The sequence below is a fragment of the Oratosquilla oratoria genome, chromosome 25, assembly GCF_046742065.1.
Source record: "Oratosquilla oratoria isolate Oo_2021 chromosome 25, ASM4674206v1, whole genome shotgun sequence".
NCBI classification, from domain to species: Eukaryota; Metazoa; Arthropoda; class Malacostraca; order Stomatopoda; family Squillidae; genus Oratosquilla; species Oratosquilla oratoria.
The window spans coordinates 33977608-33992439 of NC_134801.1; the positions used below are offsets into that span (position 1 = coordinate 33977608).

At 42.6% G+C, this 14832-nt stretch overlaps 1 protein-coding gene across 4 annotated transcripts in view; it reads right to left on the reverse strand.

The window, feature by feature from the left end:
• Window positions 1-14832, reverse strand: part of LOC143038912 (uncharacterized) — a 65892-nt gene that overhangs the window by 39730 nt on the left and 11330 nt on the right. For all 4 annotated transcript variants that reach the window (XM_076208651.1, XM_076208655.1, XM_076208653.1 and 1 more), the window contains exons 5-7: window positions 11760-11828; window positions 8028-8166; window positions 2548-2693 (exon numbers count right to left, since the gene is read on the reverse strand). In XM_076208651.1, coding sequence (XP_076064766.1) covers window positions 2548-2693; window positions 8028-8166; window positions 11760-11828 — 354 coding nt within the window. The remainder of the gene's footprint in view (window positions 1-2547; window positions 2694-8027; window positions 8167-11759; window positions 11829-14832) is intronic.

Consider the following 14832-nt stretch of genomic DNA (forward strand, 5'->3'; position numbering starts at 1 on the left):
TCTCCAGCAAACATTAAATAACCTCACCAGCCTGTCCACCATCACTGTACCTCCTTTATTTAGACATTCTGCATGGCATCCATCCAGACCAGGTGCCTTACCTGCTTTCATCATCTTAACCCCTTCCATACGGTGCCGCACACGTAGGCGTCATGGGGAGCGAGTGTATTCGCGAGGCTGCCATATCGGCGTCTTGATTATATTTATTGTAGTCGCCCCTGTGTTTTTACATTCTCTCAAATGTGCCCTGAATCCCATTCTCTGTGGTATTCAAAATTCGCGGGTGAAAGAGAGAACGATCGATATAAGCGGTGACTATATTTTATGATGCGAGTATTATTACGACACGTCGTACGGCTGGCATTGGCTGCTGCCACTGAGATCTAAGTCCATGACGCCTACGTGTGCGGCACCGTATGGAAGGGGTTAACAGCTGCCTTCACTTCATCCTTCCTTATTTCTCCTCCATTTTCCTCACTCATCACTCTCATTTTCTTAGCATTGCCCACTGCAACTATCTTTCCCTCCCTATCCTCCTTCACATTTAGCAACTCCCTAAAATATTCTGCCCATCTTCCCCTTACTGCCTTCTTTTCCATTATCATCTCTCCATCTGCACCTTTTTACCTTTTCTTCTCTACTTGATTCGCCTCCTCTTCCTCTCTTAATTTCTTTCCAAAACATCTTTTTATTACTTTCAAAATTTTCTGTCATACTCTTACCCCATTTCACATCTGCTCTCCTCTTTGCCTCCTTTACCTTTTGCTTTACTTCTCTTTTCTTTTCTTTGTACCTCTCGTATGACACCCTCTTCCTCTTTTGTAACCAATCTGTGAGAGCTCGCTTCTTCTCTTCTACAACATTCTTCATTTCCTCATCCCACCATTCACTACCCTTTCTTCTATTTCCTCCTGTCCTTCTGGTTCCACACACCATCTTTGCACACTGTGACTCCCTCCTTGAACCATCCCCATTCCTCCTCCACACCTAGCTCTACTCTATCCTTCACTTCCACTCCTCCTTGAGCTTCTTCTTGTACTCCTTCTCCTTTTCATTTAACCACTTCAGTACGGGACTTAAATCTCGGGGGCAGCAGCCAATGCCAGCCGTATGACGTCACGTAATAATATTCGCATCATAAAATATAGTCGCCGCTTATATCGATCGTTCTCTCTTTCACCCGCGAATTTTGAAAACCACAGAGAATGGGATTCAGGGCGCATTTGGGAGAATGTAAAAACACAGGGGCGACTACAATAAATATAATCAAGACGCCGATATGGCAGCGTTGCGAATCCACTTGCTCCTCATGACGCCTACGTGTGCGGCACCGTATGGAAGGGGTTAACCACTTCACTACGGGCCAAAATCTCGCGGGCAGCATTAGCTGCCAGACGTATGATGTTTCGTAATAATACTCGCATCATAAAAAATAGTCACCGCTTATATCGATCGTTCTCTCTTTCACCCGTGAATTTTGATAACCATAGAAAATGTGATGAAGACAGTTTAGAGAGTATGTCATTATGCAGGGGCAACTACAATAAATATAATCAAGACGCCGATATGGCAGCCTCGTGTATCCACTTGCTCCTCATGCCGCCTACGTAGGCAACACCGTATGGAAGGGGTTAAAGAGTTCACTCTAAGCACCTCCCTACCTTTTGTCCCTTTCCTCTTCCTCCATCTATCCTCCACTCTCAACTTACCTTCCACCAAAAACTGATCTGATATTCCCCCACCCTCTCCCCTTAGCACATGTACATCCTCAACTCTTCCTATCATAATCCTATTTACCACTACATAGTCCATTAATGCTCTATCTACCACCCTTCCCTCCACCACCCTCTCCCATGTGTACTTATGCTTGACTTTCTTCCAAAACACTGTATTTGCTATCATCAACTCTCTAGACACATTTCCACCATCAGCTCTCCACTACGATTCTTTCCTGGAACTCCACATTTCCCAACCACTCCATCAATTGGATTATTTCCAACCCTAGCATTAAGGTCTACCCTGGCATAAGGTCTCCCAGGTAGGGGTTATAAAGCTGGATAGAGTGAGAAATGAAGAGGTGAGGAGGAGAGCAAGGGTGGAAAGGGAGCTGGCAGATAAGGTTGAGGAAAGATTACTATGGTTTGGGCACATGGAAAGAATGAGTGAAAAAAGATTAGCAAAAAGTGTGGAAGGCAGAAATGGTTGTGTATGGATGATATTTTGATGCAGTCCAATGGGGACTTCTCCCCAGCTTCTCTATTTTCCACATGAGGGGATGAAGAGGGAGGGTTGCCATCAAGTGAAGCACCCCTGCTGTGGATGTACTGTGTCTTGCTGCACTGCTTCTGACCCATGCTGTGGGCAGGAAACAGGGATGACCCTTCATTCATGAAGAGCAAAGATGAGAATGAAACAAGGGTGGTGGATGGGCATGGAATGGGCGCATGCCTTGACTGGTTACCTCCCTTATATGGGGGAAGAAGCCCATGGTATTGGTATATGATTAGAGAGTATATCCAACTGTCCATTTAATTTCAAACATCTTACCAAATATCTGGTGGGATGTCCTCTACCTTGTAGATGTCTCAACATTTCCATTTTGGTCAGTCTTTTTACATCACTGTTTTTCTTACAAAGTTCACAAGTGAATCTCTCCTCCCCATCAATGACTTCCTTATAAAGAAACTGAACACCTGTAAATATGAAGAGGATGTAACTATTAATTGGAAAATATTCTTTTTCCTCCTCTTTCTCCTCTTACTGCCACCACCAGCCCCCTTGCAGGATGGAAAAAGCCATTATATATACATACGAGGTGCTAACCAAAAACTAGTAATTTGACCAAATCATTTTCCCTACCTCTGAATTTTCATTGTTACTTTAAAAGTACCCTTGTGCTTGTATGCAGTGGTCCCAGTGACTACAACTCCATAAATAAGTTACCTGACCACAGAAATGCAAGTTTTATATATTTACACAAACTATGAAATGGTCCCATATATTAAGTAAGCTGATGCAATTTTACTAATAAAAGAAACATGAAAAAATGGTTTGAGCAATACAAGACAATCAAATTAAACATCAAATAACTTGACAGTAATATACATGTCCAGCTGAAAGAATCCCATGACCTTACTGACCTGCAAGTGGTCCCATGGGACTTGCTCATGCCCCCTGCCATAGCCCTGAGCTTCCTTGAGGCACATGGGTGGAACAAAGCCTCCTTGAGGAAACACATGCAATACCAGCATCACTCAGCGATGACTAACCTTCACCTTGGCCAGCCATGTGATGATGAACACTGGATTCATTGAGAATGCATACCCTGTCTTTGAGAGTCACCAGCATCAGAATGTTTTGCCTCTGACTGTCCATGCATCACACTTAACCTCATGCCAATTGGGAGCATGGGTCATGACCTGCCAGTGTATATAAAGGTTGAACAGACGCCAAAGATTCAGATCATCTTGGAGCATCATACATAAGCCTGGATCGCTGCTCCTGCTTTCTCACCTCCTCTCCCCTCCCCCATAAGCAGATCACCTGGGAACATGACTTGGGACACAAACTCAAAAAATTCTTTCGCAACGTGAACTGGGAAAAATTCCTAAGTGAAGAAACAGGGATGGAAGAGAAATAAAATATACTAAAAGAAATTTACAATGAGGGAGTAAATAAATATGTACCACAACAAAAAAATAGAAAGAAAATACATAAATGCTGGTACAACAAAAGGTGTAGTGAGGCTAAGGATAAAAGAGACAAAGCTTGGAAGAAATTGAAAAGAGACAAGAAAACAAGCAAATGGCAGATGTACATCAAACTAAGAAATGAGTATGTAAAAATACGAAAAAAATAATAGAAAAATGCAAAGAAGAACCCAAACTATTTTACAGGTATGTAAATGGCAAACTGAAGAACAAATAAGAAATAGAAAAGCTGTGCCAAGGTAAACATGAATATACAGAAGAACTGGAAATGGCTGAACTTATGAACAACCATTTCAAATCAGTTTTCACAATAGAAAACTCACCTAACTGTAAGGAATTAGAGAGAGAGAGAGAGATCCCCCTCAATGAAAGAAATAATTGTAACACAAAAGGAAATCAGCAACCAAATCAAAACCCTTGATGTCAGAAAATCACATGCTCCAGATGAAATTGCAAATTGGATACTGAAAGAATGCATGGAAGAATTAACAGACAAAATACATACATACATATACCAAGGGCTTTTCCCCTCTTACACGGGGGGTAGCCACAAACAAAAAGGCATAGAAATCACTCCAACCCACCTCATTTCCCATAAATTCCACTCCCCCCCTCCCATCTTGGCACCTCCTGGATAACAGGTCATCCCTGCATCCTGTCCACTGCCCTGGGTCAGAAGCAGTGTCACAAGACACAGCACATCCACAGCAAGGCCATTTCATAAATTCGGCGACCCCCCCCCTCTCCGTCCCCTCATGCAGAAGAGGAGAAGACGGGGAGAAATCCCTTCGGGCTGCGTCAAATTTTTTCTCATACATTTGGGAATGGATGCTAAGAGGAGACTGTATGAAGGAGTGATTGTGCCAACAGCACTGTATGGGGAAAAAACATGGAACATAAGAGAGGAAGAGAGAAGGAATTTGAATGTGTTTGAGATGAGGTGTCTGAGAAGTATGATGGAGGTTACTAGGCTAGATAGAGTGAGAAATGAGGAGGTGAGGAGGAGAACAGGGGTGGAAAAGGAGTTGGGAGATAGGGTTGAAGAAAGAATATTAGGATGGTTTGGACACATGGAAAGAATGAGTGAAGAAAGACTAGTAAAAGAGGTGTGGAAGGCATATGTGGAGGGAGTGAACATGAGGGGACATCCTAGGATGAGGTGGATGGATGGGGTGAAGGGGGCTTTGGGGAAGAGGGGAATGTCTGTTGAGGAAGGATGGGAGAGGACAGAAGACAGGGTGAAGACAGGGGTGAATGGAGAATGGTTGTATATGGATGATGATGTGATTGTGTGGGGTGGGGTAGTATGTGTGAGCAAAATTTGACGCAGCCCGAGGGGATTTCTCCCCATCCTCTCCTTTTATGCAATGGGGGGACTGAGAAGGGGGGTTGCCGATTTGATGAAGCGGCCTTGCTGTGGATGTGCTGTGTCTTACGACACTGCTTCTGACCAAGGGCAGTGGACAAGGTGCAGGGATGACCCACCATCCAGGAGGTCCTCAGATAAGAGGGAGGGTGGAGGGGTGTGGAGTGTATTCAGGGATGGAATGGGTGGAAATGATTTTATGCCTTTCCCTTTTTGGCTACCTCCCTTGTAAGGGGGAAAAAGCCTTGGTATATGTATGTATATGTATGTACATACTTCCTCACCCCCCATCCCCCACAGCCTCATCTATACACAACCCTTCTCCATTCACCCCTATCTTGTCCTCTCCCGTCCTTCCTCTACAGACATTCCTCTCTTTTGTAAAGCCCCTTTCACCCCATCCATCCATCTCATCCTAGGACGCCCCCTCATATTCACTCCTTCCACCTCTGCCTTCCTGGAAGAAGGCAAATATTGTACCAGTTTATAAGGGAGGAAACAAGGAAGACCCATCAAATTACAGACCGGTCTCCCTGACAAACACAGTAGCAAAAAACTATATTGAATCCAAATCAATTTGGATTCAGACAAGGAAGATCATGTACAACAAACTTGATCTGCTTCTACTCAAGAGACATAATACAAGAGAGAGATGGTTGGGCAGACTGTGCCTTTCTGGACCTGCAAAAGGCATTTGATAAGGTACCACACAATAAACTAATAAGGAAGATAGAATCAATAAGTGGCATCAGAGGAAAATTATTGGAATGGATGAAAGACTTCCTGACTGGGAGGAAAATGCATGGAAGAATTAACAGACAAAATATACAATATAATTAGATTCTCACTTAAAGAAAGAAAAGTGCCACAGGACTGGAAGAAGGCAAACATTGTACCAATTTATAAGGGAGGAAACAAGGAAGACCCATCAAATTTGAGACCGGTCTCACTGACAAGCACAGTAGCAAAATTTTGCAAAAAGTTCGTCAAAAATAGATGGGTTAAACATTTGGAAGAAAAAACTATATTGAATCCAAATCAATTTGGATTCAGACAAGGAAGATCATGTACAAACTTGATCTGCTTCTACTCAAGATTTAGACATAATAAAAGAGATGGTTGGGCAGACTGTGCCTTTCTGGACCTACAAAAGGCATTTGATAAGGTATCATACAATAAACTAAAAAGGAAGATAGAATCAATAGGTGGCATCAGAGGAAAATTATTGGAATGGATGAGACTTCCTGACTGGGAGGAAAATGAAAGTAGTAATTAGAGACAAATTCTCAAATTGGGAAGAAATGATAAGTGGTGTCCTACAGGAATCAGTACTGGCCCCAACCATGTTTGCTATATACATACATGACATGGATGAAGGAGTAGTGTTATATGAATTTCTTTGCAAACAACACAAAAATACTAAAGAAAGTAAAAAGGGAGGATTGCAACTCATTACAAGATTTGGACAAGATCTGGAAATGGACTCAAAAGTGGGAAGTGAAATTCAGTATCAAGAAATGTAGTATAATGGAATTTGGAAAAAGTAAAAACAGAATATCAAGAGATTATAAAATTGGTGAAGAGGTCAAAAAAGTAAACTCAGAAAAATACCTTGGAGTGATGATCAGCAAAGACATGACACCGGATATGCATATTAATAAAATAGTCGGAGAAACCTATAATTTATTGAGGTCAATAAAAGTGGCATTTGCCTATTTGGACGAGGAAATGATAAAAAAAAAAATTAACTACACTAATAAGACCAAAACTTGAGTATGCAGCAACACTATGGACACCTAATACCAAAAAGAATATAAAGAAGTTAGAAAGAATACTGGTACCAACTCTTTCCAAAATGACATATGAACAAAGACTGTCCAAATTAGAATTATCAACTCTGGAACAAAACAAAAAGAAGGGAAAGAGGAGACTTACTATCTATAGAATTATGAAAGGAATGGAAACCTTAGATAAGAATGACTCATTGAAATGGGACAATGGAAAAAGAAGAGGACATGTAAATAACAAAAAAAAAAAAAAAGATAATTACAGAAGAGATCTGATAAAAAGCTTCCCACACAGTGATAGATATTTGGAACAAATTGGACAAAGAAACAGTGTGTGCAAACACTATTCAAGATTTTAAGAAAAAACTTGATGCTGAGAGGTACAAAGATGGGTCACCATGAGCATAGCTCCCTTTCCATATAATACAACTAGGTAAATACAAGTCATCACCTCCCTCACCATCCCTTCCCCCCTTTTCTTGTCCTAAGAAGCTAGCTATCATTAACTGGCTGTCCAATGTTTGGGGCCTCCAATCCCCAGCTCTGCCACTTGACTACAACCAGATCGACAGCTGCTGCTCAACTGCTGCCAGCTGCCACTTGATCTACCAGATTGTCTGCCACTGTTATCTGCCACTTGACTGCTGCCAGCCCCCACTAACCTGCACCTTGGCCAGCCATGTTATGGATACTGGAGTCATTGAAGACGCATATCCTCTGTTTTCATGAATCATCAACATCAGAACATTTTGCCTCCGACTTCCCACAAATCATACTTGACCTCATGCCTATTGGGAGCACGGGTCATGACCTGCCTGTGTATATAAAGGCTGAACGAACACTGAAGATTCAGATCGCCTTGGAACATCATACATGAGCCTGGCTCAGTTGCTTCTTGCTCCCCCCCCCCCCAAGCAGATCAAGTTGGGACATGACTTGAAACCCAATCATCACCTACCTTGCTGTCTTGTCCCCTCCCCCTTTTCCTTGGGAGTTCATCTGCTCTTTATATGGCCTTTGTTTTTCATTCCTTTAGGTGTTCAACACACCCTCCTCAGTGGTGGAAATCCAGTGGGGATCATTTGGCTGCTGGTAAACCAACCAAGCAGCAGATAGTACTGTGTTACATGGTACCAATAGGTCCATTGTCTCAAAATATCATACCTATTATGATGTCTTCAGATGTATCTATGGCATCTTCCAGAGAATCAGGAAGAAAAATTCCTTTGATTTCTTTGGGAGACTTCCTATGAACCTTGTTATCCAAGTTTGGATCTTTTGGGCAGAGGATTTGTTGGAGTACCTGTAAAGCAATATTAACATTCAACATTTCCTATTTTGAACTGTCTTCTGAACCACACTGCAATGGATAAGTAATTATTCTAGCCACATAGTAAGAGTCTGAACAGATGACAATATATCATTACTTTCCATCTTACAAATCTACCCAAGTATCCAATAAACAACTAACCAATATGGGCATGGGATTGGAGATGGTTAAAGAAAATGGAGAAAAGTGGGAGGTAAGCCAGTTGTTGTTTGCTGACAACATTGTGCTTGTGTCAGGATCAGAGAGAGTTAGTATGTGAAAGGAGAAAGTTGAAGGTAAATGTGGGTGATGAGATGTACAAGGGGAGCGGATGGCAGCAATTTGGAAGCGAGTCTTAAAGGAGAGAGGATAGAGGAAGTGGATAACTTTAGGTACTTGGGGTTGAATGCGGCAGGAGAGGGAGGAGTGGTGGTGGAGGTAGATTGTACACAGAGAAGAAGTGAATGCCTTGGGGGATTAAAAAGAGTAATAAGAAATACACATTTGGGAATGGATGCTATGGAGATTGTATGAAGGGGTGATGGTGTCTATAGCACTGTATTGGGCAGAAACATGGAACATAAGAGAGGAAAAGTTTAAAAGTGTTTCAGATGAAATGTCTTAGAAGTATTATAGGGGTTATAAGGTTAGATAAGGTGAGAAATGAGGTGAGAAAGAGAGTGGCGGTGGAAAAGGAGATGGGAGATAAGGTTTTTGAAAGAGTAGTGGGATGGTTTGGACACATGGAAAGAATGAGTGAAGAATGATTAGATAAAGAAGTGTGGAAGGCAATGGTGGATGGAGTGAGCATGAGGAGGCAACCAAGGATGAGATGGATGGGTGGGGTGAAAGGGGCACTGAGCAAGAGGGGGATCTCTGTTGAGGAAGGGAGAAGACAGAAGAAAGGGGTGAGTGGAGATTGGCTGTGTATAGATGATAGTGTGATGAATGTGAGGGAGTGGAATTATGCCTTTTGACTTTGACTACTTCCCTGGTAAGTGGAAAAGAGCCCTTAGTATACAGTTGGGGACAAAAACTTAGGCACCAGAGTAAAAATAATAAATTTCCTCAATTAACCTACATTATCAGGTCCTTACCAGCTCTCTAGTACTTTGTTGGACACCCCTTTCTCTTGATACATTCTTGGAGATGTTTAGAGACAGATGCTGCAAGATTTTGAAGCCACACAGGGTCCATGTTCTTCCTAATATCCTTGATGACTACCTCCAGCTTTGGGATTGATGAAGTGTCGCACTCACGTAACTTATCTTTCATGAGTGCCCAGAGCTTCTCAATTGGGTTTAAATCAGGCAAATTACCTGGCCAATATACTCCACATCACAGAATGCAAACCATTCTTTCATGAGTTTAGTAGTGTGGCATGGTGCACCATCCTGCATGAAGACATCTATTTTGCACTGAATAAAACAGTACTCCAAATGATCATTAACCACTTCACTACGGGACTTAAATCTCAGGGGCAGCAGCCAATGCCAGCCGTACGACGTGTCGTAATAATACTCACATCATAAAATATAGTCACCGCTTATATCGATCGTTCTCTCTTTCACCCGCGAATTTTGAAAACCACAGAGAATGGGATTCAGGGCACATTTGGGAGAATGTAAAAACACAGGGGCGACTACAATAAATATAATCAAGACGCCGATATGGCAGTGTCGCGAATCCACTTGCTCCTCATGACGCCTACGTAGGCGGCACCGTATGGAAGGGGTTAAGTAGCTCAAAAGATCGGTCTGCATTCAGTTACATTTTTTGGTAGTATCTCTAATGATCACACACCATGGTAGCCAAAAGTACCCCAAACCATCAGTGGATCAGGATGTTTTACAGTACTGTGTGTGAATTTTGGGTCCAAAGGATCACTGCCAGGACAACAGTACACTTTGCCAAAACGATTTCCACAAACAGTGAAAGTGGCTTCATCACTCCTGCAATGCCATCTGTCACCAGTAGCTCCTTGCCTGCTCTGGAGTCAGTTTCTGGCCCAGATAGTGCGTGACAAAACTTGAATGCTTTGCACTCAGCTCAAAGAGAGTACCTCAAGAACAAATCTAGTGAAAGGATCAAGAGAGCCTTGCATCATAATGTGCATGTAACTGAGATAAGTGACCTTCACAACAGTGATGAGATATACTTTAAGCATAATGGTGATCAGCACTGGCATGGTCTAGGCATAGATTTTGGTAGGGATGGCAACCAGGTTCTGGTTCGTCATGGGGGTGTTTACATCAGAGCCCATATTTGCCAATTATCTAAACTTCCCCCTAAAAGTAAGGTGATGAGATGTACAAGGGGAGAGAGTGGCAGCAGACTGGAAGGGAGTATTAAGGGAGAGCGACTGAAAGAAGTGGATAGTTTAGATACTTGGGTGCAAATGTGGCAGGAAAAGAAGTGGAGGTGAGAATGGAGATTGAGAGAAGCAAGTAAATGCCTTGGTGGATTAAAAAGTGTAATGAGAAATAAACATTTGGGAATGGATGCTAAGAGGTGATTGTATGAAGGAGTGATTGTGCCAACAGCACTGTATGGGGCAGAAACATGGAACATAAGTGAGAAAGAGAGGAGGAATTTGATTGTGCTTAAGATGAGGTGCCTGAGAAGTATGATTGGGGTTACTAGGCTGGATAGAGTGAGAAACAAGGTGAGAAGGAGAACATGGGTGGAAAGGGAGTTGGGAGATAGGGTTGACAAGAGTATTGGGATGGTTTGGTCACATGGAAAGAATGAGTGAAGAAAGATTAGTAAAAGAGGAAGGCAAAGGTGGAAGGAGTAAACATATAGGGGCAACCAAGGATGAAATGAGATGGATGGGGTAAAAGGGGCATTGGGAAAGAGGGGAATGTCTGTTGAGGAAGGACAGGAGAGGACAGAAGATAGGGGTGAATGGAGAAGGGTTGTGTATGGATGATGCTGTGATGCATGAGGAGTGGGTGGGAGATGGGGGGTGAGGGAATATGTGTGAAAAACAAATTGACACAGCCAGTGAAATGGCAAATGAACTTCAATATCTCAAAGTGCAGCATGTTAAACATAGGGCTACACAACCCCAAAAATAGATGTAGTTTAGATAATATGTTTTTAAGAGAAAACTGAGTGTGAGAGAGAATTGGGAGTTCTAGGGAGTCCTGACCTTAAATCCAAGAAACAGTGATTTAGCACCAGGAATAAAGCTAACAGAGCATTAGGACAGTTACAAATAGAAGTGCAGAAGTAATTTTCAAACTCTATCTAGCATTAGTTAGACCCATCCTTGACTATGCAGTACAGTTTTGGTCTCCATCTTATAGAATGGACATCAATTCACTAGAATCAGTACAGAGTATGACCAAAATGATACATGGGCTCAGAAATTTACCTTACGAAGAGAGGCTTAGGCACCTTAACTTACACTCTCTGGAAAGATGCAGCATGCAGGGTGATCTAATAGAGGTGTTTATGTGGATCAAAGCGGTGATGCAAACAAGGTCATCTTATCAAGACAACACCATTTGCCAACTACTTTAATTGTCCATATATTTTGGTTTTATTCATCAAAAGAAAAATACAGGATACATTATTTTTACCTTTTTGTGAGATTTTCCATTCTGATGAGATATGAAAGGATCATATGAACTTAGGACTGTTTTGCATACCTGAAACAGATAAAGAAAAAAAAGTAAGTGGTCTTTTACCTCATGATATACTGAAGATAACCTACTTAACACTGCCTTTCAAACTCTTTCATATGGAGATACATACATACATATACCAAGGCTTTTTTCCCCCTTACCAGGGGGGTAGCCAAAAAGGACAAGGCACAAAAACATTCCCACCCATTTCATCCCCGAAAACACTCCACACCCCTCCACCCTCCCTCCCATCTTAGCACCTCCTAGATGACGGGTCATCCCTGCACCCTGTCCACTGCCCTGGGTCAGAAGCAGTGTCGCAGGACACAGCACATCCACAGCAAGGCCACTTCATTAAATCGGCGACCCCCCCTCTCCGTCCCCCCATATAAAGGAGAGGACGGGGAGAAATCCCTTTGGGCTGCGTCAAAAATTTTTGCTCACACACACTACCTCACCCCCATTCCCCCGTCCAATCCACCTCATGCATCACAACATTTTCCATATACAACCATTCTACATTCATCCCTGGAGATGAATTTGTTTCATTCTATATCATGTTAGATAATATTATTCATGCTAATACGAAAATGGGTACGTGTGTTCACTTATGCAAAGTAGACCACTTGGAAAAAGAAACTAACAAAGAGCACTTTTGTATATTACATCTTCAGTTAGTTTCTTTTTCCAAGTTGTCTACTTTGCATATGCAATATTATTCATATGCATGCATTTCTGGCCTATCTACCAAAGGCTTCTTACCCCCTATAAGGGAGGTGGCCAGTCAAGGCACACACCCACTCCCATCCACCACCCATTGTTTCCCTCTCCTCTTAGCTCCTTGTGGATGAAGGGTCATCCCTGTCTCCTCTTCACTGCCCAGGTTGTAAGCAATGCAGCAAGACATGATACAGCAGGGCTGCTTCGCTTACAAGATGACCTTCCCCCCTCATCTCTTCATGCAGAAAATAGAGAAGATGGGGAGAAATCCATTTGGGCTGTGTCAAACTATCATCCATAAACAACCATTCTCCACCCAAACCTATCCCCTGCTCCACAGACATTCTGCTCTAGCTCAAAGCCCCTTTCACCCCATCCATCCATCTCATCCTTGGTGAATAGGGTAACAACTCCTTGGTAACAACAGGATTGAGACTGTCCAAACTAAACTCAGTATCAGTCAATCCACTGCAAGAGACCTGCAGCCCCATGAAACCAACCACACCAACTGGTTAATAAGCCTGTGGCATTCAGCAATTATGTATTGTGTTATTGTCTAGAAAATGTAAAACTCTCTGGACAATAACACAAAATCTTATTGCTACCTCCCTTATAAGGGAAAAGAAGCCTTTGGTATATACTGTATACAGACATATAGTCTGGAGAGTAAAGAAAGATGCACATATATTTGATAGGGAAAGGAAAATCTACCATAAATTCACTTCTTTAAAGTATTTGTATATCTCAAGCAGTATACATAGTGGGCGTCATAATACATTCTGAGTTGTACATACATATACCAAGCACTTTTTTCCCCCTTACAAGAGAGTAGCAAGCACTTTTTCCCCCTTACAAGGGAGTAGCTAAAGTCAAAGGTATAAATCCACTCCCACCCATTTCATCCCCACATACTCCACTCCCATTCAGCACCCCTACCTCCCTCTTTTTTTTATTCCTCCTAGATGATGGGTCACTCCTGCATCTCGCCCACTCCCCTTGGTCAGAAACAATGCAGCAAGACACAGCACATCCACAGCAAGACCACTTCATTTAATCGGCAACCCCCTTATCTCTGTCCCCTCATGCAGAAAAAGAGAAGATGGGGAGAAATCTCTTCAACTATGTCAAAATACCATTCACACATTCTCCCTCACCCTCCCATCCCCCACTCACCCCTTCCATACATCACAGTATCATCTATATACAACCATTCTCCATTCACCCCTATCTTCTGTCCTCTCCCATCCTTCCTCAACAGACATTCCCCTCTTTCCCAATGCCCCTTTTACCCCATTCATCCATCTCATCCTTGGTTGCCTCCTCATATTCACTCCTTCCACATCTGCCTTCCACACCTCTTTTACTAATCTTTCTTCACTCATCCTTTCAATGTGTCCAAACCATCCCAATACTCTTTCATCAACCCTGCTCTCCTCCTCACCTTCTCATTTCTCACTCTATCTAGCCTTGTAACCCCCACCATACTTCCCAGACATTTAATCTCAAATACTTTTAAACTCTTCCTCTTATGTTCCATGTTTCTGCCCCATACAGTGCTGTTGGCACAACCACCTCTTCACATGATCTCCTCCTAGCATCCATTCCCAAATGTCTATTTCTCATTACACTTTTTAATCCCCCTTACATTTATCTCTTACACCACCCCAAGTATAAATTGAACAGCCATGGCAACATGACACAACTCTAGTCTTTATACATATATCAAGGGCTTTTCCCCCCTTACAAAGGAGGTAGCTAAAGTCAAAGACATAAATCCACTTCCACCCATTTCATCCCCACATACTCCACTCCCATTCACCACCCCTCCCTCCCTCTTTTCTTGGCTCCTCCTGGATGATGGGTCATCCCTGTATCTCACCCACTGCCCTGGGTCAGAGACAATTTAGCAAGACACAGCACATCCACAGCAAGGCCACTTCATTTAATTGATGATCCCCTTCTCTCCACCATCCCCTCATGCAGAAAAGGAGAAGACAGGGAGAAAGCCCTTCAGGCTGCATCAAAATATCATTCACACATACTCCCTCACTCCCACTGTTGGCACAATCACCCTTTCATACAATCTCCTCTTAGCATCAATTCCTAAATGTCTATTTCTCATTACACTTTTTAATCCCCCAAGGCTTCTTGCTTCTCTCCATCTACATTCCACCTCCACTCCTCCCTTTCCCACCACATTTGCCCCCCAAGTGTCTAAAGTTATCCATTTCCTCCAGTCTCTCCCTTAATACTCACTTCCAATTTGCTGCCATCCTCTACCCTTGTACATCTTATCACCTTACTTTTA